The 26,763-nt window shown below is 33.8% G+C and overlaps 1 protein-coding gene across 1 annotated transcript; it reads right to left on the bottom strand.

Annotated features, from left to right (window-relative positions):
* LOC109836287 (endoplasmic reticulum metallopeptidase 1) lies at positions 115–26,763 on the bottom strand. Its single transcript, XM_020404145.1, has 14 exons — positions 26,659–26,763; positions 25,756–26,089; positions 24,012–24,250; positions 21,933–22,089; positions 16,348–16,425; positions 16,033–16,107; positions 12,025–12,144; positions 11,139–11,297; positions 8,840–9,365; positions 8,605–8,761; positions 8,284–8,393; positions 7,159–7,271; positions 4,908–5,268; positions 115–595 (listed from the first exon to the last, which is right to left on the bottom strand). The coding sequence occupies exons 1-14, from the start codon at positions 26,664–26,666 to the stop codon at positions 273–275; spliced, it is 2,760 nt and encodes a 919-aa protein (XP_020259734.1). The 5' UTR covers positions 26,667–26,763; the 3' UTR covers positions 115–272.

Genomic DNA, 26,763 nt, shown 5'->3' with positions numbered 1-26,763 from the left:
TTTTAATAATTACACACCTGTGGTTCAAATGAATCACAGTAAATTACAAGTTCCCTCAGTGTTAATGTAACAAAAAAAAAACAAACAAACAAACACACAATTGATCATGTAAAGTAAAATAATGCAACTACTTCTGTGAGGAATTTATTTAGAAGTTATTCTATGGAGCAATACTCAGTTCGAATTATATTACAGAGCTAAACTTAACCTCACGGGCTCATCCATATATCCATTCCCGAATATAAGCTGAAGATAGAACATAGGTCGTCGACCTACAGATTTACTGGGAGGCTGGTCAAGAAAGCCAATGTCATTGGAGACGTGGATTTACCAAAGAGAGAGCACCATGAAGGAAGCTTTTCAAGAACCCTAGCAACTTTTGGAGTCACTCTGTCCACATCCGTTCTCAGTTTTAACAAGGGTTTTGAGCTTTCTGATTCTATATTTGGTGGTCCTTGAGGATGTGTGACGTTAGTCGACCAAACAAGATTCAAGTGAATGTTTGTTGGTGCGTTCCTTCCTCCTGCGAACTGAATGATATGCCATCCATCAACCTGGGTCTTTCCACCCAATGGGACTACTTCCACTGCATTAGCTGTTCGCAGACAATAAAATGCATAACATGTTTTAGTTCTTAATCATAATCTGCAGAGTGCAAAAGTTCATATATAGCCATATGTTCATAATGTCCAACAGAAGGCATGTGTTTATGTGTTCATGTGTTCATTATGTGTTCATAATCTAATATCTAATCTAATCTAATACTATTTATTTATTATTCTAAAAGTGTGAAGGGTGTTAAAACTTTGTTTTCCAAAATATCCTCAATAATAACATCAATTGACAACAAATAATACTATATATCTAATACTGATGCTTATATGCGCTACTTATTAAAGCACCTTATTTGAGGTCAAAAAGGACAATAGCTAGGTGGTTATTCAAAGGGATGAGCTTTAATTTTCATGAGGAATTGAAAGGTGAATGCATAACGTTAATTGAAGTTTAAGGGTTTCATTTAATAATAGTCCCTCTCTACTAACGTTAATTTACACCTGATTATGAGAATTCAAACTCTCATTCACTTGTAAAAAAAGTTGAATTGATGTATTCAATCATTTCTATAGTGAAAGTTATATGTATATGTTGTTTGTATTTGGATGAAGATTAGCTTAGTAAGGATAATTTAAACTTTTCATTATCTTGTTTTTTTCTTTTCAAAAAGTCTTCATAATCTTTTGAACTCCACTAATTAAGCATTTTTCTCAACCTATTAACACCTCATATTTACTTATGGGGTGTTGTCTTAAATCAAACCTCTTCATTTCCTCCATCTTATAACCGCTAAACAATCAATCATAAATACAACCTCTTACTTCTACCCCTCACAAATCCTTAATCTATCATGAAAAATAAGTTTATCCTCCAATATTAAGCTCTTGCCCTCATAATCTCTCTTTCTTTCGCTCTCGCAATAGCCCACAAGCTCTCGCCAACAAACTCAACCTCCAATATTAAGCCTTCAAGGATGACGACGTTAGCCTCTGGGCTACTGGAGCTTACTATACCTCCAAAATTAAGCTCCTGCTAGACCTTGAGTTATCGGCATGATCTATCTTGATTGAATGTTGGGAATTTTTTTTTAGTTTCAGGAATTAATTTCAATATGATGATAAAGATTCAACCTTTTTTACTTTGGAGTATTATTTGGTATTAGAGGAATATACAGAGCAATTGAAAAGTTAGTTCGCTAGTCATAAGCATGCAATTCTTCCAGGTTTACCAAGGAATTTTTATTACTAGAATGTTTATTATATGAAAGAAGGGCCTTATACGAGACATATATAATCTTTCTTTTAAAGAAGAGGTGGTAGGAGGAAGAAGGGACATAGTGGAAAGAAAGAGCAAGAGAGAAACCATGGTTGAGTTATTAGTGTGCGTTAATTAAATGAACATTTGCCACTTATAAATAGAGAGGGTACAGAGTTGTTTATACAACCAAGCATGAGGACTAATAATACAATATGCCCAATAATTTGATAAGAGTCTAAACCTCAAGACTTATTCAACATTTGTATGCCTAGAAAACCAAGAAACAAGTGAAAATTTTATGTTCTTCATATTTACACGATTTTAGCTAAGAATTGTTATTTTTAAAAATTAGTTCACAACTACAGGCTATTTACTACGCTAAGTTTCTCTTAGGACGGGAAAGATACCAAATTATTGTATCCACAATTAAGTACAATATGCATGACAACTAAATAATTTCACCAATGAATTAAACCAATTATTATAATCTCAACATGTTAATCACCATTCTAACCCATAAAATTCCCAATTCATAACTCTTTTATCCCTACTTTAAATAATTTTATCTATGAATTAAATTGGGTAATATTTTTTTTTGAAGTAATAAATCGAGTAATGTTTATAATCTCAGTAACACATTAATATCCATTCAAACTCATTCAAATCCCTAACTCATAATCCCCATCTCTACCTTAGACTGTCAAAATTCATCATTCTCAACCTACATACAACATGCATAATCACTCAACATGTGCTTCGTTGTCGGAAAAAAGAATCATCTACATGTTTATATTTGCTCCAACATTAATTTTGCATCCTGTGCTTGTATCTCTGCTTAAAATTATCCAACTTTTAATTTGCATTGATTTACATGATCTTTTAACTCTTTGTATTTGTATTCATTTTTAGGGTTAATTGCATGTAACCTCCCCCATCTACATCTTGATTTGCACAAAACCCCTCAAATCATGTACTAACAACTAACCCCCTTGAAATGTAGTTTTTAGAAAGATAAAGTTGAAAGTAACGTCCCTTCTTCTCATGAATTAAAGGACGCCAACAACTAATCAATGAAGCGAGGGAGTTTGACAATTTTCAGAAAGATAAATTATAATTAGCATCCCTCTTTCTTATGGATTGTGAAGAAATGAGAGTTATTGAATGAATTGAGAGAAGTTTAGTGCAATTTAAGGTATAGATGAAGGGTTATGTGTTATTTACCTATAATGACTATATGTACTTTTTTAAAAGAAACTTTTATTAATAGAGAGGTGAGGACCCCTATTACAAAACTTAAACAGATAGAGAAAAACTATTGATTTAAAATTAATTGTGATACGTTAACATTTTTTCTTCCCCTATAATTTTAAATAGAGTATTATTTATCTAATGTTACTTCTTCACTCACAAATATTTGATACTCTCAGGCCTTTGACCATATAAGTCTGAAAAGTGAAAATAGAAAAAGAGAGAGATGTGATTCATGGAAGGTCTAAGTAATGCCATGTTGAATTTCAGATCAAAGCGATATTAGATGATTTAGTGGAAGACCATCTTTAGTCTCTCGAGTGATTGTCATTGTTGGAAGATTTAATCGTTATTGTACAAGCTTTTGCTCACTAATGTATCAAGCATTATATAGTTGCTATTATGTTTATCTTTACCTATGTTAACTCTTGAATATGAGTGCTTTATTTGCATTTGTGATGGGTCTATAACTTCTGCTAAATTAACATATGAATCCAAACATATATTAATTTTAATTAATTTATTAGTCTAATAGACCTTAATCTTATCTTACAAAATCAAAAAAGTGAAATAAGATATTTTTTCTATATTCTATGAAGTTAAGATTTCTGTTTCGAATCATTAAATTCTTATCTAAAATTGAATTACTGATCATATTCGTAGATATCTTATCTATTTTTCTTTTTTATTTATTTAATTATTTAATTATTTTTTATTTTTAATCATATTATTTGCTATTATCATTACTACTACTAAATATTATTATTTCAAAGAATTTGTCTTAATAAAATTATTAGTTTTTAGTATTCATTTCTATAACTTATTAATTTAATTCAAATTTAGAATAACAACACCAACAATAACAACCAAGCCGTTTTCCGAAATGTTTGCGGCAATTCAAATTTAGAATATAAAACAAATATCTACGTGCAACGTACGTGTTCTATACTAGTGTTTAACAAAAGACAGAGCTAGTTAAGTCAATAAAGAAAAGACGTGTTCATAATGTTCAACAGAAGGCAGAGCTAGTGAAGTTAATAAGTAATTTTGGTAGATAAGGTCATGTAGCACAATCTAAAGTAAGCTAAACGAGTGTTGGCTGAAACAAAATCATATATAGTTTAGAAAAAAGAACATCCACCTGTAGCATTAGCAAGGATGGTCTCATGAATTTTTTTTTTTTTTTTAAGCATTTGTAATTTAAGGTAAGTTACACTTATGTTTTCCCCCCTTCTTGTTATAATTAGGGGCCGTATTTTATAAACCATTTAAATAATTCCTATGTATCTGAAATATATGTAACATAAATTGATGACATGGCAGCAACTTGGTTACTTGACTGAACTTCAACCAACAGATCTGATTAAATTCCAATGGTTAGGTTTCTTTCTCAGGACTCAGGAGAGTGAAGCCCCCAAAAACTCTCCATATAGCCCCACCAAAACTTGATATTTCAAATACATCAACAAATAGCCTAGACTCTTTTTAGATTTTTGGTTGACTTATAGTGAATGAGATGTAATATTATTTATACATAACATTCTCTGTTTCGTTTTATGTTTCTGTGATGTAAAATAGAGTTTCTTGACTCTATTCCATGATGAAGGTTTTGCTCTTGTTGATTCTTTGATTTCATATTACCACAATTATCATTTAAAGATAGTTTCTACAGGTAGGTAGTAGTAGGACTGCTACATATTTATATAGTTTCTACAGGTAGGTAATACTGTTAATACATATTTATAGGAATGACTCAGGTCTGAGCTTCTGACCCTTATTAATCAATATTTCTACTAGAAAGAAATTCATAAGCACCATAAGGAAAAGAAAAAAAAAAAACTTATTACCTTCGAACGTGAAGTCACTGATTTCATCGGTGTTAATTGCAAGTGACCAACGAGTTGAATGTTTAGTGTCCATTAGTACTCGTGTTTGCCTAACATCCGTTACTGAATCTCGTTCAACATGGAGTGTAGGAATGTCCATATTGCTCCATCCCTTCTCAGTGTCCTTGAAACTTAAACAGCCATATTTTACCATAAAAGTAACAAAATCAGCACTCGTGTTCATTCCGCAAACAAATTTTTCATCCTTCAAACTTTCAACCTCCTTTGTCAATTTACCAGGAGTGGTAGAAAATAAAGAAATATATGACAATGGGGGTTGATTTTCGTCACATTTTCCTGTTGTCTCCACTACATGCACAACCTGGAAAAAAAAAAGAGTTGCAGCAGAAAGACTTTTGACATTAGTTATGCCAAAACTGTAGCAAAAAACTAATTCCCTTCTACCGCTTTAAGATGAATTCGAAGCACTTTTACCATGGTGGTGTTAACAATGCTAGCAATATAGAAAAATGAATAGCCAGGACATCAAATCTCCCTCATTGAAGGAGTAGTTACTAATTGAAAAAAGGAAGTTGGTCAAAAAGATAAAAAAGAAGCCCATTGAACAAGGCTTCCCAGCACTGTAGACCTGCATAGGGTCAGAAGTCCTCAGCTGCCCCTAAAACATGTATTGATGATAGGTTATTACTTTGGAGCACATGAAGCCAGTGGTCCTATTTTACTATTATTGAATAATTTCCATCATGCAGCAACTTGATACATGAGTAGAGGAACGTAAACTGCAATTTTTCATCCATGCGACTTAAAGCAGAAAGACCAGCATTAATACGGATCCTTGCTGTAGGTAGATACATGTGGTAGTGTAGATATGAATTGTTTCTAGACAACTGTAGCAGGAAAAAATTCCCTTCTTGTAGCAGTTGACACCCGCTGTCTCTCCTTGCATCATATATACAGACTATACAAGTAAATGGGATCTACACAATACTCCTGTATATTGAACCTATAACAGACACCATCCTAAGTTCCGAACATAGGATTTGTCATCAGCATTAGCACATATGATGCCACCTTGGTATATACATCATTTAGAATAAGATCAAATACTTGGAATAGCAATTATCAGTTACTATATTGGAAAAGGTTATTCATGGAAAACAAGCATGCCGATGGGTGAGCCTCTAGCTGCCTCAGTGCTCCTTGATCTCATGTTGAGTATAAGGATGTTCCAAACATAAAGCCATGCCATGTCAGACATGTGTCAGATATAAGACGTGTTGGACATGATAGTCATGCAATAGATGTACGTTAAGAATCTGTTATGTGCTGCTGTGGTGTTTGTGTAGTATCCAAGTCCATGCCATGCAGTTATGAGGCTTTCCTTGTCTCATTGATAAAAATAAACGATTTTACTTATTCCTATATGTGCTCCTCCATCACTAGCTATGTAATTTTGTGTATAATAGTCTGGTTTGAGAAGTCTTCTCAAACACCTTCATGAGACAATTCCCTACATATTGAACCAGCAAGTTAAAAATCTAAATTTCTTTAGTGCAAGACACTTTATGCTTTCATGCAGAACCACATCTCAAAAGATCAGGAGATTATTTCCAATTTCAGACTCCAGATAAAAAAGTCTGTGTCATGTGATGATACATGCCTTTATAGAAGATATGGTTTCACATTCAGTACGCTAAAGTCCTCTTCACTATAATCATCAGGATTTAGTCAATTTGATAGACAATTTTATTTCCGTTAGTGGATAAGGCACATTAATTTAATTTAAAAACAAATAATAATCCACTTTCTACTTCTCAGGCAACCAAAAAGCTAATGTTTTTTCAGAAAGACTATACTCATGGATATTTATTTTCTCTGCAAAGCAATCTCCCAGTGCTTAATAATGTTGACTGTAGGAGGGAGGTGAAACTGGGGTAACAAGTATGCCACATTTTCATACACACTTCACATGCCAAAAATAATCGGGGATACTTAAAATATTTCTAAGCTGACATATGGTGATCTCTAGAGTCATCTGCCTGCCAATCTTACATTCATCATATATTTTGTCATATCACATTAATGCAACTTATTCACCAATGTACCAAAATGAAGACAAAAGAATAAAAAAACTTTTAAGACATGACTCCATAATAACTTGTTGGATTGGATATGATGAAAGATGACATTTGCAAGTGATACCAGATAATTTATAAACAAAAGGAGTTTCCATAGTCTTGAAATGGCTTACATTAACTGCACGGCTGATATCCTCTGTAAATGTAGGGACGATGCCAGTTGATACCGCAGCCAATGAGAGACCAAGTAGGACACAAGCTGAAATAATTATTGACCTTTTTGCACCTGCAAACGATAATTTTGTTATTCAAGCAACAATTTGAAACAATTTAAATGGTGAAAACTACAAGCAATTGCGACTAATAGTAAGTTATCGCTAATAAAACAACATGTTAAATATTGCTAACACTACCACCACAAAGACCATCAAATAACCCAAGCCTTGAAGTAACTAATGGTTCACTGTATATAACAAAAATGTTAAATCTTGCTAGCCACAGGCAGATAGTGATGTAATAAAATGCTGACAGACACATATCCAAGTTTTTGGGAATAGAATCAATGACAATGGATAAATAAAACATTTTTGCAACAAAAACAAACAATGCAGTAGCTGGAACCGAATCGATTACCTGAAGTTAAGTCTCAGGGGCATAGGACATTAATGTTTGGTTTGCCTAAAAAGCATGCCATGTATCTTGATGTTACATTATTAAGTTAAATTGGATTATTTTGATGGACCCAATTTTCGGATGTGACAAGCCAGGTCCACCAAGGAACAGGATTCACCACAAATGGCAAATTGCATCGGAATCAGTAAAGCCATATGTTCAGAGAAGGTGCTCATATTATCACATGGGTCGATTTTACAGAAACAAACTAAAACTTTCAGTTTATGAGACATGATTATGCATCTCTGTAAAAAAAGAAGAAAAGAGATTATTAGGACCTAACAAGCTGGATTCTCCGTGCAGTTGAACAACTTGTTTCTGAGTGAAAGCACGTTGAAGCAAGTGTTTTTGAATTAAAAGTCTCCTTTAAAAACTGCTACCATGTATATCCGCCACCCATCACAAGGATACACAACCACAAATTAACATGTTTACTAAATCTTCAGCATTTAATCTCGCAACAATTTGTATTCAACTGGAGTTTCAAGGATTATGTCAATTTCTTCTCATATAAACAAGATATGCCAGCTTTATAATCTTGTGACTTTAGATTCAGTTGAGAAGGACAAAAGTTATTGATGCACACAAATGCCAAATGCATAAGCACAAAAAAATAAAGCTACAACCTGAAAGATGAATATAAGAAAGTAGGTACACCAGTGTCAGACAGACAACTGCTGCAACGAACATAGCAAGTATGAGATTCCCAAGCCATCCAGGTGTGCTACCAGGGTTCCTGCAGGTAAATGAGAAAAGGTTGAATATATCAAAAAATATATTCAAGAAATTCTTTTAACTTGATCTGTAAGACAATAAAGGCTCATTGAGATTCTGACATGCAATGCTAATAAGACTGGATTAAGACGATTATTCTGCTAATCAACCATTCATATGAATATGACTGACATAACAGAGAGAAAATATCACCCAGAAGAATGTATGTCTACCTATCAAATCGAACCAAAATCCCTGTTAATGTCCCTAGAAGCTGGATAATTACACCAGCCGATAGAATAATAGGCATGGCCAAACCAACAATTAAGGTAGCAATTTTGAGCTGCTTTGGTAACCGTACTGGAGACAGTGTTGCTTCCATAAGACCATCTAGAAAAATAAGTCACAGAAGTCATATACAACAGAAAGCTGCGAACAAAACTAAAAGTAGAGAGGTGTGGAACTTACAGGCAAAAGCAGGTGAAACCAGCCAAACAAGTGCTAAGTATGAAGAGCCAGCCTTATACAAATTTCCAACAATAAGAAGGATAAGCCACTGGATAAAGCCCCCTTTGAATAGCCATCTTTCCGCCTCCCACTTTATTGCATTTTCTCGAACATTTGGAGACATACCAGGTTCCCTTGCAGAGTAAGTGCGACGCAAATGTCTCTGAAGAAAGAGAAAGCCTATGTGCTGACCAGCTACTGCCCCAGTTAAGGCAGGCGCACCAAACAAACCAACAACTAACCACGGGTTAGCAATATATGGTACGGGGGAGGAACTGATCAAAGGTACTATGAAGGCTACTAGAACTGACAAGCTCAGGGAAACTGCCCACATGAGAAAAATGTTCACACATGTTATTCCAAATGCAATCACAGCAGGATAACGACCCACAAATAAAGATGTCGCCCATAATAGAAGTGCTTGCAATATCACGGAGTTGTATAGCATGCTTGCAAGGCGTTGGGAGTACACAACCATGTGCATTCCCTGCAGTTTTCAAGAGCATATAAATTTGGGCTGTTTGAATTGCTGAAAAATAATTTGCATAATAAAAGAACTAGATTTCAATTCAGGCACTGTATCTAAATCATTATGGAAAAAGGGTCAAAATTTGCTGCTCACAATGTGAAAAATCTGAACATCAAGCATCAGAAGATCACATTATTGATAAGGAAAGTGATGGAGAACGACTTTCAGACTTCATTTTGAAGCTTATAACTTTGAAAATGAGCCAGGATCTTCTCTTTTCAGTAGGTTGGTCTTATCTTTATAGCTAGTTATGAATTTAGATTTGCATAACAATTTGTTGGGTTTTTTAATATTCTAACTTTTAGTCTTATTTTTAGATAAGGGCTAGGTCCTTTTTTTTTATTTAATTCAAGAATGTTTCTATCTTTTAGTTGTGGTTGCAAATAAAAAGAGATGGCATGACTAGTTGGACATGCACTATTGGTATTGCTCAATGAAAATAAGGAATACCAACCTTGACAACTTTGTCATCATTCAATTGTTTTTCAGCTGGCTCATTTAGGGTTTCAAAGTATTGCAATGTACAAAAGGACAAAATCCTACAACTCAATTAGGTAATTTTGGTCCCCTAGGTGCCATGATAACTAAAATAGTGAAACCTTTATTTATATAACTGTCCAATAGCTATAAATCATATTTAGCTTTGACTATTTGACAATTTAAGACTTTCCAGTACTTGAAGCATTTAAATTGTGCTGATGCACAAAAAATGTGGGATCTCTAATCCCAGTCAAGGAAGTAACAATTTGTTTAAATGCGTTTCATTTCATTATTCCCTCGATCCATTCTTTCCCGTGGCTATTAATCTGAAATCATATATAATTTCAAAATTAATTTTTAGGATAACCCTTGCTAGGTTTCTGGTGCTGGAACTCAGAAGGTCACCATCCCTTTCTTCCCCCTTCCCACCAAAACCACCAAACCCAAACCCTAGATCCGGAAGTGTCATCACACCAATAACAAATATCGAGCAATCATCAATGAGGCTCTTGATAACGGTAAAGGTAAGATAAAGGTTGACGAAGAAGACAAGTGAGTTATAAGAGAGGTACCAGCAGATTCAATAAAAAGTGCAAACCCAAAGCCAAACCTGAACCCAAATGAAGACCCACTCCGTAAAAAGTTACAAAGCCACTAGTCCTAAGGTAACAATCTATCTATCTTGGTGAACTATGTGTTTGAAGTAATGCCTCATCAAAGAAAAGAGTTTTGTGAAGAAGCAAAGTTATCCTGTGTAAAAGAAATGTCTCATAGACTAGAAGTTATTGTCTATGGTATGTAGTTCAAATATGTAGTAAGTTTTATTTTAGCGTTTGCAGTTTGATCAGCTCCTTAACCTTAGTGTGGTCAAAAGTTCCTCTAAAATAGGCTCTTTGAACAACTGTTTTCTCTAGTTTCTCCTTACCTACTTTTTTTTCTAAATTTCGGTAAAAGAAATTATACAGGGAACCCTCTATAAAAAATCATGGGTTTTTTGGATATTAATCCCTCAAATCTTTAATATTTAATATTAGTACCCCCAAACCATTGCAACTTGAGATTAGTCTCCTGAATCTTGTAACTATTTCCAAAATTTTCCCCCTAGTCCCTATAAGCATGCAGATTCAAAATTACAGCAGCGCCATCAATGAACTAAATAGGACAGCAATTCGGTCGGATGAAGTCCCGTTGAGCCATCTGAACTTTATATTAAACACCAGAAATAAAAGCAGTAAAAAATGTCTGTCATACCAGGATATCAAAAAAAATAGCCTGGGTTTGGCCGGTTGCTCCTTCTGTCTGCAATTCTTTTTCAAGATGAGGTGACATAGAAGCGTCAACCAGAAATGCCAGCATATTTTCTCCAAGATGTTGTAGAGACCCCGGCTTAAGAAGCTTCATTTTGTCATTCTGCATTTGGGCAACATTCAGACAATTAACTATCAACATTCAGACAATTAACTATCTCAGTTATACAAGACAGACCACACTACATTCATATGTAAGCTTATTGATTTTAATTATATATTGTTCCCACAGTTGGATATAGCTTCCAAAGTGGAGTATCTTTCAAATCCTTGTTCACCAGTCCTATGTAGGTGTTCTTAGCTCATAAGTAACACAAATGAGAAGATATCAGTTAAAACTTAAAATTGTAACTAGTAGTTACATAATGAGATTGGGTCAAGGAAATACCATCAACATCCAAAGGATATATGGTTTTCTCAGACCAATATAAGATTGCATTGGGCAGCCACTGATGACAAATCTTCGGTTTGATCTGTACGAAACGTTTTTCCTATAAAGTACCAAATGCATGCATGCCTACTAACGTTACATACATACGTACATAGTACATGCATGCGTTGAATAGATACATAGAAAATAACAACCAAACTTCCTCGATAAGCTTTATATTCCATCCCTAGAAACTTATTCAACCACCATAAATACCCTTGTCACTCCCATCTCTAGATAGAAATGTGAACCAGAAAACTTAATACTACTAATGATACATGTTCTCTTCTGGTAAGATGTAAGGAGTATAGAATCTTATCCAAGGAAACCAGTATTCTATTACTTGTATTACAATTTGTTTTTAATGGGGGAAAAACTGAAGATCAGTTTTAATGCAAACCTTTGTGTGATAAACCGCACTAAGATCGAGATATGCAAAATCAAGCCCAGGAAGCCCAGCAACTTCTTTATAGACTTGGAAGTCTGTGGCTGATTTGATTGCTCCAGAACTAAAGAGATCCTGCAAAAACATGATCAGCAGAATTCACTATCAGTATATAAAGATTACATGCCTTATATTCCAGAAATTCAAAGAAAAACTTTTGACACATGGGTCTTAAATTCTAGTAACTTAGCAAACAATCATCATAGTTCATCTGGATTAACTTGTTCAGATCCAGGATGCCCGAGCGATAATGCTAATTATTTATAAGAAATACCAAAAAGAATGAGAGGAGAGCATTAAGAAGCTTGACAAGCTAAAACAGAATATAAAGAAGAAGTCAGTGGAGAAGGTTGCAGCAGAATCTGATGATCCAGCGGTCCTTTCCACAAATTCAGAGTAATAACTTTCTTATTGATAGATAATTATTTTGTAGTTCCATTTCCACCACTTTTTATGTCATATAACCAAACTAAATAAGATGGACAGAAGATTCACATATTTATTTAGTTTAGTTCTACTAAATTCAGGTTTTTTAGCTATAAAGTACATACCCAGGAAGACTTAGATTTGTTTATTTTGAGTTTAGCCATTCAGTTTGATTTTCTTTTTCACTTTGGCATTCAATCAGATTTTTATGAATACTATACAGTTTTGTTTGAAAAAGTAAATAATGCGATTGCGTGCTCATAAGCATTGTTTCTGATCTACATTTTTATGTGCAATTTTCTAGACCTCTAATTTTGTGGATTTAATGAGTAAAAGCTTCTAAATTTGTTAGTAAATGTTTTCCTTCATAGCACAAGTTAAGCAATGGATTTCTTCAGACTGTTGCAGCTTATTTGGGTAAGAGAAAGCCGCAGTTCTTTTTTTCTCTTTCAAAGCTTTTATTCATGATCTTTGAGTCTAAAACTAAGCCTGGTTGCTTTTGCTTTTCCCTCTCTTAATTTCTACAAGCAGGTGGTTATGATAAGGCTATTACTGCTCATGATTTATCAGCTCTCAAACATTAGGTACTATGGCAACCAAGAACTTTCTACATTCTTAATCTATCCTTGATTTGAAGAATATTAGAGCTAGGAATTTCTTTGCATATATGTAGTTATTCAATAATTATTGTTTATCAGATAAGTAACTGTGAGAAAGAATTGGGGGGATGAAGCACATAACTAGGAAGGAGTATGTCGCATTGTGGGAAGATATATAGTCATTTAGTTTTATCTAAATAAATTAGATTACATGGTATTTTTTTGAATGAAGTAAATTGTAGCATATTAAGGGAGAAATCTTTTACTGAATCTCTAGAGATTGGTTGATTTAGATGCATTTTCTACAGAAAGAGCATTCTAAGAATAAACTGAGCAATTAGTAAATTAAGTATATACTTGACCAATCTCCAAATATGCTGGCAGAATGTATATGTACATACTCATCGTCCTAATACTGAAAAAAGAAAGAAACCTGCTTGGTGAAAATATCTAACCATTTAAATGCAAGACTATTTTTTGAAATCAACTTCTAAATTTTATATCCGAAAAACGATAACTTGTTGAATAACTTAAAATGAACAAATTCTTTATTAAAGCGATGGCAAAGAATATTTTTTTGGAATTTAAGAATTTAAAAAAGGGCACAAATTGAACGAAAAGAAAGGAGAAAAAAGTGATTATATAAGATAGGCATAATATGAAATTTAAAAACTAATTTAGATCTTTTTTTTTTACAAAAGCCATTCAGCTCATTATTTGAGTGTTTCATTAAGGAAACCACAATGGGAAAGAAAAAAGGATAAAAATTATATAGAACAATGTTTGATAATACAGTGATTAAATGTTTTGTTTTCTTTAGAAGCAATCGCATACAAAACCGATAAAAATTCCAATGCTTTACTTTAAATCTTTTTTCCCCTTTGATTCACTTCCTAATTTCCTTGTCCACAGAACAAGTATAAAACACACACGTGCACAATGTATGTGCACCATACTAAGTAAAGATAAACATGCCTTATATTGCTGAAATTCACAGAAAAACTTTTGACACATCGTAACTTCTAGTAAATTAGCAAATGACTGGTAATGACTGGTAGTAGAGAAGTTATTTGGGATTTTATATTCGGAACACTAAATAATAAATAGGGTTTTTATTGAAAACCACCTTTAAACTAGGACAAACCCATAGAAACCACCTTTCAAGTCCTTTTTATACAGAAACCACTTTATAAATGGATTTAGCTTTTAATCAACCATCCTAGGGCAATTTTTATTCGACTTTACCCGAAATGCACAGAATACCCTCCTCCTTCTCCTCCTCATCCACTCCACCTCTGCCCTCCTCCTCCTCCTCCATCCCCTTTTCATCCTCCTCCTCCTCCTCCACTTATGCTCATTCCTCCATCTACCCTCTTCTCCCCTCCATATCTTCCCCCTCCTCCTTTCTCCTTCATTTTACTTCCATCTTCCTCTCTCCTCTTCCACTCACCCTCCTTCCTTTATCTTTCATCCCATCTCACCCTCCCTCCTCTCCAGGCCCCATCTCAACCGTGGTTTGCATGAAGGATGGGGAGGGTAGATGTGAGAGAGAAGGAAGGAAGGTGGAGGTGGGTGAAGGTAGTTAGGATGGGTGAGGAGGGAGAAGGGAGAGTGTTTCTGGCATTTAGGGTAAAGGTTGAACAGAATTTATCATGGGGTGGTTGATTGAAAGCTAAAACCACTTATAAGGTGGGGTGGTTGATTGAAAGCTAAAACCACTTATAAGGTGGTTTCTGTGTAAAAAAAAACTTGAAAGATGGTTTCTATCAATTTGGCCTATTTCAAAGGTCCTTTTCATTAAAAAAAAAGCCCTCGTAAGTACTCCACCTTGCATGACTATATATTTACAAAAGAAAAATTGTTTCCATATATGACTCAATATATTGCAGGGAAACTAAAACGACTGCGGGTACGAGACATGACAAATTTGCAAGCGGTAGGGTATAGGGACACAACTATTAACATATGTTGAAATTAATAATTTACATAGAAGCAATCTAATTTTTCATTCTTGTGTATGAGAATTAAAACTCCTATATATGTTTCTTTTACTATGTATATTATAAATTGGAAAATCGCTCAATTTTTAACAAGATAACCTATACAACCCTTTAAATCATCTCTCTTAATTAGGCATGGACTCAAATGAATCTTACCTATGTCCAATGAGTTTTAAGAGGTGGACATGAAGTACACTGTCTACGTCAAAGAGGTGTATTGTTTTAATTAAAGCATACATTATATAATTGAGTACACATTGAAATAAACATATAGATATATTCAAGGAGTGTCCAAGGAAGTGTTAGTGTGGGCGTGGGTATGGGTACGTGTTCGTGTCGAGTACGGGTATGGCATCAGACAGAAGCGCCCAAGTAACATCGGTGACTGATTTGTGACATCTCTTGTCCCCAATTTCACTTTCAGAATATTTATTCAGATGGCTTGTACTTTGCACTCTCTTTGTTCTCCTTTGTTCACCAGTGAACCTTAGAAAGTACAACACTATCAGTTAGAATTCATCCGGCCATGATTTCTAGAGAACCTGTTCATTCATCCATTAGGGACCTAATCATATCTTCAGCACAGTTAGGAAACCAGATATCATTTCAAATTTGGCCCACGCTTTGCAATTATCTTGAATCCAAAAACCAGGATAATATGATTTTATTGAAATCTAAGCTTGGTTTGGTGCAAAAATTGTAATTTCCTTATAAAATATTGTACAGTAGATCACAACGATTGATAATAATGATTTTGACACAAGATAATAAGTAAGCAATTTCCTAAAGAGCTAATGGCGAAAAACATGTAACTAACCCAAGGATTTGGAACAAACTCTTCTTTGGGTCGTCACGCCTTTATTAAATTGGAATAGGAAAATAGAAGATATGAGTAGTAAAAAAGAAAAACCTAAGAACCACCAAAGCAGGATACTAACCTGTGCAATTATTTGACCAGAGGGGTATTTTGCTACCCTTGCAAAAGTTTGAATAGCCCATGGATCGGGACCACTCTGCCACATAGTGCAGTTGAATTTAGTATGTAATAACAAATCAAGATGCATATTAGATCAAAAAAATTCATCATAGAAGTGAGACAAATAGAATTAGATGAAGATTTTCAAACAAAGAAAGAGGCAGCATGATGATTTAAGTCAAATTAAAACTAGCAACTATGAAATAGCTCAATAACTTACTTTTGAGCTAATAAAATGCTAACAAATGCCAAAGAAAAGAAATTTTGAAATATGTACCTGAAATAAGACAGACTTTCCACCAATCCCCATAGCTTCCAAATCAACAATAAAACGAATTGTCTCTCTCCATGGATGCTGCATGAATATAAGGAGAAGATGACTCAGGTATAAAGGCAATCAAGAGGCAAGAGCAGATACCATTGTAAAAAATATTTAGATCTATAAACACATGTCAACTGTTAGGGAGAGATATAAATATGAACTGGAATTGAGAGATCAAATTATTGGAGACAACAATTAGAACATTCTGAGAAACTAGTAATATATGATGAATGCCTCAGAGGTCACGACCACATACTCGGTAAGACAAAGAAAATTCATGCAAGCACAAAATTTAGAAGTATGCCAGTAAAAACTACAGCCACAGAGACTGAACATGAGTGAACTTAAATTGATATTTGAAGAACTTTGAGAGCACTGTGACATGAATAATCGATGAGGTAAATATTAGCATCCAATGCAATGAATAAGACACCCAGACGTGTTAAAATGTGATAAACTAGTCATGTTTATTTATTGAGACGAAAAAGAACAGAAAGAAAAACTGTTATTATATTTGAAGTCACATACAAAGAGTAGAAGAAGCATGTAGAATTGTAATTACAAGTGAATTAACTTGTGAAATACAAGATCTCAAAGAGGGAGAAATGCAAGTTAACAAAATCAGTAATAAAATTAACATTAGCATTTATTAATAGTATTATGGTTATTACGATGACTATACTTATTATCATTGTAATCATCATCATAAGGTTATTGGTGATCACTGGTAAGTCCTCATCTGAATTGTTGTTTACTGTTGTTAGGGGATTCAATTATGAATATTGTTTCAAATATCCCCGACATGGCCCGATATATCCTTTTACGGGGTTTGCCGCAACCAATATGTTCACTAAATATCATTTACCATATTTTGGCTATTTTGGGTGATATATCCCTGATGTAGCCGATATATCAGCCAATATGTTGGCCGATATATCCTTTTATATGACTTGTCATAAAACAATATACGATGTTTGGCAATTTTGGGCGAGATATCATGTTTTCCCATTATATCAAATGACATTTTGACCTACAAAAAATCTGACGATATATAGCAATGTCGATTTGTACTTTTTTGTTTTATAAGGTTGATTAGTGATCCTAAACATATATTATTTACATTTTGTATACTTAGATTTCATTAAGTATGTTGAGATAACATTTTAGTACATTATATTATATATGCAAACATTCATTTTGGCATTCCGATATTTACCATATTTTCCCGATATCCGCAATCCGAAATGAATTTTGGATATCTGATATTTTTCCGATATCCGATATTTAAAACCTTGATTATGAAAGTTGGATGCAGACTCTAACAAACATTTTTCCCTTATCAACCTCCCCTTGAGCTAAAACTGGTCAAATTAAAGTTGCAATTCCACTTTGTTGTCATATTATTGTCCATATACCAAGAACGAAGTCATGTTCTTAAAGACAAGATGCAATCACATGATAGCATGAACAAGCTAGTAATGAAAAGAGGAAGGAAGAGGAGGGGTGCATCTTATGGTGTTTAACTTGGATTTACATCCCAATATGAGAAATAGCTTATTATGAGTCTGTTTTTAAAGGAAAAGAGGAGTATTCATGCAAGCTGTTCACATTGCAAACTTAACCCTCTTATAACATGAAACATCTACTATGATAAACAATTGAATGTTCTCACGATATGAGACTTTGATTAATACCTTTTTTTTCACATCTCACGAAAGAAAGAATTTTTAAATCCCTCTGGTTTTCTCTATAACCGTGAAACCACATTTAACCAAAAAAAAGAGAAATCTCAACCAACTCCTCCCTCTCTAACTAGAAGATCTCTAACTACCTAATATTTTGTTAACAACCCTATCTCCTTTAATAACTTATCTATCTCTTCTTCTTTTTCTTCATAAAAACACACGAGAAATAAAAAGAGAAGGGTCGGGTACTCAAGGAGAAGGAACGGATAGGGATTTCAAATTTCAGAGTCTAATTATTATTTTGGCAAGCATTTCTTATCCTTCAACTCTTTTATTTTTCATGATCACCTTATCTAGATACTAGGATTTCTTTCTAAAAAATCATGAGCAAGAGATTGTAATTGGGTTTATCACCTTTTGTTGATTACAAAGACATAGGAAAAATCTTTACTCTTTATGCAAGCATTTTTCTTTTGGATAATGATATTTTCTCTAACAAGGAAATAAATTTTCTTCTTTCAATTTTTTCCATAATTCGAGTAATATTATTATTATCCATTTTGGCCAAGTTTAGTATAACAATGTATTTTCGGGTTTATTTTTTTTTCAAACCCCTACTTCTAATTAATTTGTTTTTTGTTAGTCTAGTAATCAGAAACTATCTGTTATATGTACTTCTACAGTAGTAGTCGATTTCTCACAGATGTGTTTGACCTAGTGGTCACATGACTTGGTTGCTACCCCTTAGTCATCGGTTCAAATCTCATGATCCTCTTTTTATGCTAATTAGGTAATTAGGTATTTAGGTGAATAAGAAAATAATTTCCCTTTTAAATTATAACTTCTATGGTGAGTAGATTTAGCTAATAAACGAATGAATTTCTATTATTTGGACAAGGGATTTTTCCAACTAAAACATATCTTTAATTTATGTGTAAATTTCTTTTTATGGTAACAAGTTTATTATTTTATTATTATTTTTATAATTTCGTTTCTAGTATTAGTATGTACAATAGATCATATAAGTTTTCTAAAATCTTTCATACATTATTTATCCTTAATTTGTATTTTTTTATAGAATCATATTAAACTGGAAATAGGTGGAAAAAATTATGCAGCAGCAAGCTAACTGAAGAGACCCCTTAGCCATAGTGGTCTAGAGGCAGCACCTCTAGCATGGAGGTCCGGAGTTCGAATCTCAGAACCTTAAATTTTACAAAAAAGAATTAATTAGGTCCATTTTTTAGCTCAAACCCGACCCGGTTGAGGTCCAACATCAAATACTAGACCTGTTTGGGTCTAAAACTCAAATTCCAGACCCGTTTGGATTTATAATTTTAAAGATTTCTAATTTTTTTTCTAGATTATAGTTATAACAAAGAATAGTTTTAATTGTTTGTTGCAGGCAATTTTTTCACAAAGTAATGGTTGGAGTTGTAGTTAGGTGACTTGGTTATTAGCTCTTAGGTCTTGGGTTCAAATCCTTAACCCTTCATTTTTTTCAAATCCATTTGGGTCTGTTGTGAACTTAAACTCGACCCAATTATGATCCAATATCAAATTTTAGATCCGTTTGTGTTTATAATTCAAATTCCAGACCCGTTTGACCCAGTTAGGATCCAATATCAAATTCCAGACCCGTTTGGATTTATGACTCAAATTTTAGATCTGTTTGGACCTTTTGCTCACTAAAATCAGAAGTGCCAATCTTTAGGTCATTAAACCAAAACCCGTTGACTTATTCTGACACTAAATAATTATGTAAATTATTTATCTTTCCCTTTTTGATAAGTAAAGTGATGACATTTGATGATGAATACCCGATGTCATGTTTGATCACTTAGTGACATTTACTAAGGTCGATTGTGCATGAAAACGACTTCCGTCAAAATATAATTCATAAGCATCCTATCATAGCATGGCTATACCCTCGACATCGATATCCCAGTGTGAGGAGTTTCTCTTAATTATTACTATTATTATAATGGCATTGACCAAACGATGCACACATCTTGATTAGGCATGTTTTGGGTCACGGTTATTTTTCATAGTTTTACGGAAGTTGTTCCACGGAAACTCTGTGGTTAGTGAATAATATTTCATGCACAACCACTTAAAATCAATAGATAAATGTGGGTTTTATAAAAGGGAATTGAACGGAAAATATAACGCGTATATAAGTGGGCTCATGTGCACTCTTGATATCCTGAATTATATATAAGGGTCAAGGGCTAATACTTGACTTGAAGCCGTGTTCCCGGGACGATTATGGGAACCCGATTTATATACATGATTTTATTCTCCTCTAATTCAAATAACATGTAAAATAATAATAATAATGTGCTTGTATGCTTTGTGATAGACTTATTCTTAATATTTACAAATAGCATTTCTTTTAGTCACCACCTTTAATTTAGATTTCATTGTTTCTTGATGTCTGTCACATACACTTACACACGCACAATTTCCTTATTTTACATGCTTGTTGGGAGTTTTCTGGCTCCCCTGGGGTTTGTGCGCCCCATACTTAGGGACTATTCTTTCTTCGCAGGACCGAGAGTATTTTGAAAAGCAGGCACAGTGACAGTGATCACCGTTTATCCTATCAATTCTCCAGTTCAATTGTCTTAGGTAGTTATTTTGACTGAGACGTTTCCTGTAACCACATGTGATTCTCCATACTATGATGTATTTTTCCTCTTTCCTACTTTGGATAGTTGTGGATTTGTAGTAGAACTCTGTCTTTTTAGAGATTTCTTTATCTATCTATTTTCTGTGTTATCTTAGTTACATGCTCTATGTTGTAGTTCTTTTTGGCAATATATTTGTATACATGATGACCTAGAGGCGTGAATGTGATTATATGGTTACATTGCCGGCCGAGTTACGTTCCAAACTATTACGCTTTGGTACCGGGGCGTGACACTTTGAAGCAATAAACATCGAGATTTAGCCAACAAAAATCTTCTAATAGCAAACTCTATATATATGTATGACGAAAATCTTCTAATTTGCATAAACATCACAATTATAATCATTTAATATAGATATAAAACTAAGATATGCACCTTTTAGCAAATTAAGGTTCAGATTTAGCTTATAGATAGCCATATAAAATCAAAACCTATAAAACTGCACATGTACTACACTACTACTACATTCAGATTGCATATCTAGCACTCAAAAATTGAAATTTATAATCCAATTTATATGAAAGTAGTGAGAGATATTTAGAACTATATCATTGCATAAACTTCTAAGAATATATGTGGGTCATACTATGCCTAGCCCAACAAGTCTTATTTTCATCAATTTCTCAATTGTACTCAGCTTTATGTTTTTACCCATCAACTGTTATAAAAGGGATCTTTTTTCATAGTAGATCCTCAGGTGTTCAGCACAGTTTCTAACATAAAGAAGTTTGTAGTCTTCTGAATCTTTTAGTGAAGGAAAAAAGAGAAAAACAGAATAAATACAATTTATAATATCAACAAGAATAAAGAATACTCCTCATCCTTATGAACAACTGATTAGTACACTCTCTTCATCCTGAACTATTGATATCCTCTAATATCTTCTTTTTTTTCTCTTTAGCCAAAGCTTATGTGCAAAAATCGTGTGACACAAGTTATATTGAAACACTGGGTTAACTAATCAACCAAATGCACCATCAATATCAAAAGCACTAAAGCACTAAATTTAAAATGATCATCCAAATATGATGTAAGTGCCCAATAGATGGATAAACAGCCATATAAAATCAACCCAAATGGACACCTTTGGTGATGGGCCCTATAAAAGATCTACATGCTTGTCGGAAGATTAATGGGACATCAATGAAGGTTAGCCTGAAACCTGAGTTATAAAGCTGTGTGCACCATTAAGACCCTCCTCCTCGCCAGTATTAAACAAAAAGATAAGACCATTTTTAAATCCATGAGCCCATTGTGATACTCCTCGAGCAAGCTCTAGCATCACACCCACGCACGAGCTGCAGTCACCAGCTCCTTCCCTGCAAATAGAGAAACACCTTTTACTTCCACTAAACCAACCATTTGCTATAGACAGAAATAGCACCAAAAGGCACTTAATAAGTTTATTTTCCGTAGCATGGAGTGAAATTCATACATCAGAAATACATAAATTACACTATAGCATTTAAGTCATATATTGAGTAGCAAGTATAAACAATTTTAGTTATATGTTTGCAATAGTAAGTAACATTTACAAAGTTTGCATTCATGCAATTACATTTATAAATGCTTTTTATTTTCCCAAGATGTATCCTGACCTATTTATATGAATTGAGGTATTGCTTTGAAGAATCAATACACAAGAGGGTAACATAATCCTCAATTAGTATCAGTCAAATAAAGTCTCCAATTAAATACACTAGATTTTAAGCACATGTTTTTCATGTCCAAGTTTTTTTTAATTACTTAGGATCGTCGTAAAATTAATTAGGGTAAATAGCATATAATTGCTCTCATATATACCTTTAGTAGCACTTACACCCCTCGACTGCTTTATTAGCACTTAACACCCCTAAAATTAAAATCATGAGGGGAAGGCGGTTATCAGAAATTTATTCCTCTAGAAATACCAATCAAGGGGTGTTAATGCTAATAACCCTTAAATTTATTATCTTCTATCATTCACTCATGATCTTTTTTACCATATAGAGGGGCATAAATAATCAGGAGGGCAACTTGGGTGAACGATTCATGTTACTGTATAGATGGGAATAGGAGAGATCAGAATAGATGACCATCACGTGTTGCATGTTTTCAATCCCCTAGCTGTCAACTGCATACAACAAACCTTTCCATATTGTGTTGCTCATTTTTATTAACATCGCTTACCTGAACAAAGGCCATTCTGTAGCTGAAAGTTTTCCAAGCGAGTTATGCATTAAGGGGCTGTTTGGTTATTTCCTAAAAAACCAAAAAATAGAAATGCAAACCAAGAAAACTCAAAAAGTACAATTTCACACGTTTCCATCCCTAAAACTCACCCACAACATCTAATAAAATATTATTTTTATCCAACAACTCATCCATCACATCTAATAAAATATTATTTTCATCCAACAACTCATCCATCACATCCACCACATCTAATAAAATATTATTTTTATCCACAACATCACTCAACTCATCTCATCTCATATTTAAAAATTACTCACATCATCCAATAAGATTGTGACACCTCATCTCATCTCATTAACATTTTATTTCTTTGTTTTCCTCCCAAAAAGCTAGAAAAATAATTTCCTTAAGTGTGGGTCACATCATCCAATAATATAATGACAACTCATCTCATCTCATATATTTTCTTATTTTTAAGAAATAACCAAGCAAAAGAAAACAACCTATTACAAGAAATAGGTTTCTTATAATTTATTTCATTATTTTTTCCGCCAACCAAACAACATCAAAACAAGTTTTCTTAAAAAATCACTCACATCATCCTATAATAAGGTGACAACTCATCTTCATTTCTTTGATTTTCTTCTTTTTTTAGCAAACCAAACACTCCCAAAACAATTCTTTGATTTAATAGTTTTCCATTTCTTTGATTTTCAATTTTTTTAGGCAAACAAACAGGCCCTAAAAATACTAATACCTCACGTTGTTGCACTCTGCAGACAGCTATCTGCCATTGGCAACTAAGATCTAACAACGCTGGATTGCTACCTATAGTACTCTAATTAAAATGTTTTCTTTAACTACCATCTAACTACAAATCTCCTGATAGTTTCCAGAGTTTCAAGTATCTTTACCCGGAAGATGTGCTGTGTGTCGACATTGTCCAAATATGTCAATTTTAGTTTTCATTTCATTCATGTTAACAGATCTTTACCCTTATTGTGACCGTAACTTATGTTTCAATTTATGCCAGAGAAAAGTTAGTGAAAAGAAAATTTAAACATACGCTGAGAAAACTGTGTCAATGTGAGAAGAAACAAGAATCACATGTTCTGCTGCTTCCGGTAGATATTTCGGTAGGATTCTCAAGACCACATGTTTCAAATCAGAATAAATGAGTGTTTTCCCTTTAAACAGACCACTCACAAGACGATTAGCACCAGTGTCAGCATGGAAGAGATCCACTTGAACATCAACCTCCCAGTGCGCTGTCTGTTTTATATTTTCAGCTGCTGCCAAAACATACTAACGTAAAAATGTCAAGAAAAAGACAGCATTAATGAATTAAGTGATAACGGATCATCAATGGAAAAAACAATAAATCCATTAAAGTTATATAAAGATCATGCTAGGACTGATGGCATTCTAGAAATAACATATGTAGGCATGAAGAAGTTTGAACTCGCTAACAAGGACAATAAAGCCTGTGCCCTAACATTTCTTGGTTCTAATAACAGATGAGCTAGCTGCAAAAGTAAACACAAATCAACATATGTGACGATTCTCATTGTGAAGGTTATGAGTTTTGCTACTACCACAGTCTCAAAAAGGTAACAAGTACAATAGATTACAAAGTGTAACGATTATTACAAACTATGAAGTGAATTTCCAGTTTATAGAATCCAACCATACAAACAGGGGCGGATCCACCCCATGGGAAGTGGTGTCATGTGACACCACTTCCCATTGGTTGGAAAAACATCTAAGAGGCAATGAAAAAGATAGGAACAGCTCCATCAAAAAAAAAGTTAGGAACAGCTTATACTAAAACCCAGTAGAAGGTAAGTTGATAAGCAAAGAAATATAAATGAAATATAAACTAACCATATGATCTTCAATGTTCATATTAGTATTTTTGGTTCTTAATTCAGTTGATGGGTAGCATAAAGGCAGCTTACGAATCCCCAGACTGAGCCAAATGTGGGACTATAAAAGAATCATGTTTTCAGGCACTCATTATACATTTTCTTGCTCATAAACTATACACCTTCCGTATCATATATCAGTCCCTAATCCCTATTCAAGAATCATGTTCCCAAATGCACCCCGCTTAAAGCCTTCAAGAAGTGACATTCAAACAAAACCACAATAACACATGTCCAGTAAGCCCATATCATAAACTATCTGACAAGGTTGCTAGCCCATATCAGTAGTATTCTTGGAATAAAAAAAAAGTCTCAAGAATAAGGTGTATTGTCAATATTTTCTCCCCCAAATATGCATACTAAGTATAGGTCCCATATGTTAAGTAACCAGCTCGTTCAAGTTAATATTGCACTTATCTCCTTGATAGAGTTACTAATTGAAGTTACTATTGTGCTTTTTTCTAAGAATAAAAACCCATCGAGAAATAGTTGTAATTTTTAAATATTAACTATATCGTGACACCACTACCTAGAAGTTCAGGATCCGCCACTGCATACAAACCAGTAAAACAAGTAGCACGAGATAAAAAGTCTGGTAATTTATTCTCTTATTCTTCAGGTCATGTTTGTTATTGGAGGCTCTTTGTCCACGTAATATATTATATCATGGATATTAAACATGTCAGGTACATTATATAACACACATGTTAGTTGTTACATTACCCAAAAAAAACCAAAAGTCCAGGTACAGCAATTGATGGAGTGATTGAAGTAACACGTGCCTTTAAAGATATCGATTGAACGAAAACAAAAAAAAACAAAAAACTCCAGAAAGAGAATCTTGAAAGCAAAAAATCAAGAATACCGGAAATCCTTAACATGTACCTCTAATGCAACATCAAGGGCATTTGAACCGACAGGATGAGGACCCAATTCTGCCAGGTACTTAACATGGTTCATTGCTGAAATTTCTGAGAAACCCCGCTTGCCTGCCTGCTCAGTATTTACAGGCAAAGGGAGATTCTGAATCTCATAATAGTAAACTGCCCAGGAACCATTTAGTAGGAGTATGAACAAGGCTACCCACAAGAATGCCGATCTTTGGGGTCTGTCACCTTTTTGTTCAATACTAGATTCATTATAAACAGCAGCTGATGCCAACACCGCTGGTGGAGAAGTGTTGCTTCTCCTTGGCATCTTAGAGGTACATTCAGATAACCTGAGTAACGATGGCTACTTTTTTAGTGACAATCAAGTGGACAAAAAATGCCATGATGTTAAGCATGATACAAAATAACAAATGAAAGTTTATATGCACAATACCAAGCATCTCATAACTCCTGCCTGATGGTACGAAAATATGGTAAATACCAAACAGTAACAATCATTAAAAATGATCTAAAATAAATTTCAGATTGATGTTGCTCTTCTTTTCAGTAGCCACTGAAAGAGTAACATGTTATTGATGGTTAATTTCGTAACTGATTTAGAGCAAGTTTTACGCTTTAATGAATTATTTGTGTCAACAAATAATCTCCAAGCTAAAAAGTTCAGCATCTTAATTCTCAGAGTTTCCTTGGCTTCTTGTTAGGCAAAGAAATAATAATAATAATAAGGATTCGAATTACTCTTTCTCCCTCTTTAATGAAGGGGGAAAAACAGCATTTTTCAGGTAAACTGATCGAACTACTCGTTCTCCCTCTTAATACTAATCAAATTAAACTATATTAAGAAGAAAAAAATAAAATGGAAGGATTCGACGAGAATTAGGGTTTAAAGAGGAATTACCTTTTCATAGAATCCGGAAAAGAGTCTAAGACGCGAGAAAGAGCGAAAGTGAGAAGAAAGTCAAACTCTGGGAATTTAAAATAGCCACTTGTTCGTCTCCATCGC

Source organism: Asparagus officinalis, chromosome 4, assembly GCF_001876935.1.
Source record: "Asparagus officinalis chromosome 4, Aspof.V1, whole genome shotgun sequence".
Lineage (NCBI taxonomy): Eukaryota > Viridiplantae > Streptophyta > Magnoliopsida > Asparagales > Asparagaceae > Asparagus > Asparagus officinalis.
Note: the sequence above shows the minus strand (reverse complement) of the source record. Positions and strands in the feature narration are given on the sequence as shown.

What these genes read in the sequence shown, in the direction of transcription:
- LOC109836287 (XM_020404145.1), bottom strand. An exon ending in CACACAGCTTTATAACTCAG is followed by an intron (nt 16,426 to 21,932) that starts GTTTCAGGCTAA and finishes ATATTCATGCAG; the next exon opens with CATCCATGGAGAGAGACAAT. An exon ending in TTCTTATATTCATCTTTCAG is followed by an intron (nt 7,272 to 8,283) that starts GTTGTAGCTTTA and finishes TATCGTTTGCAG; the next exon opens with GTGCAAAAAGGTCAATAATT.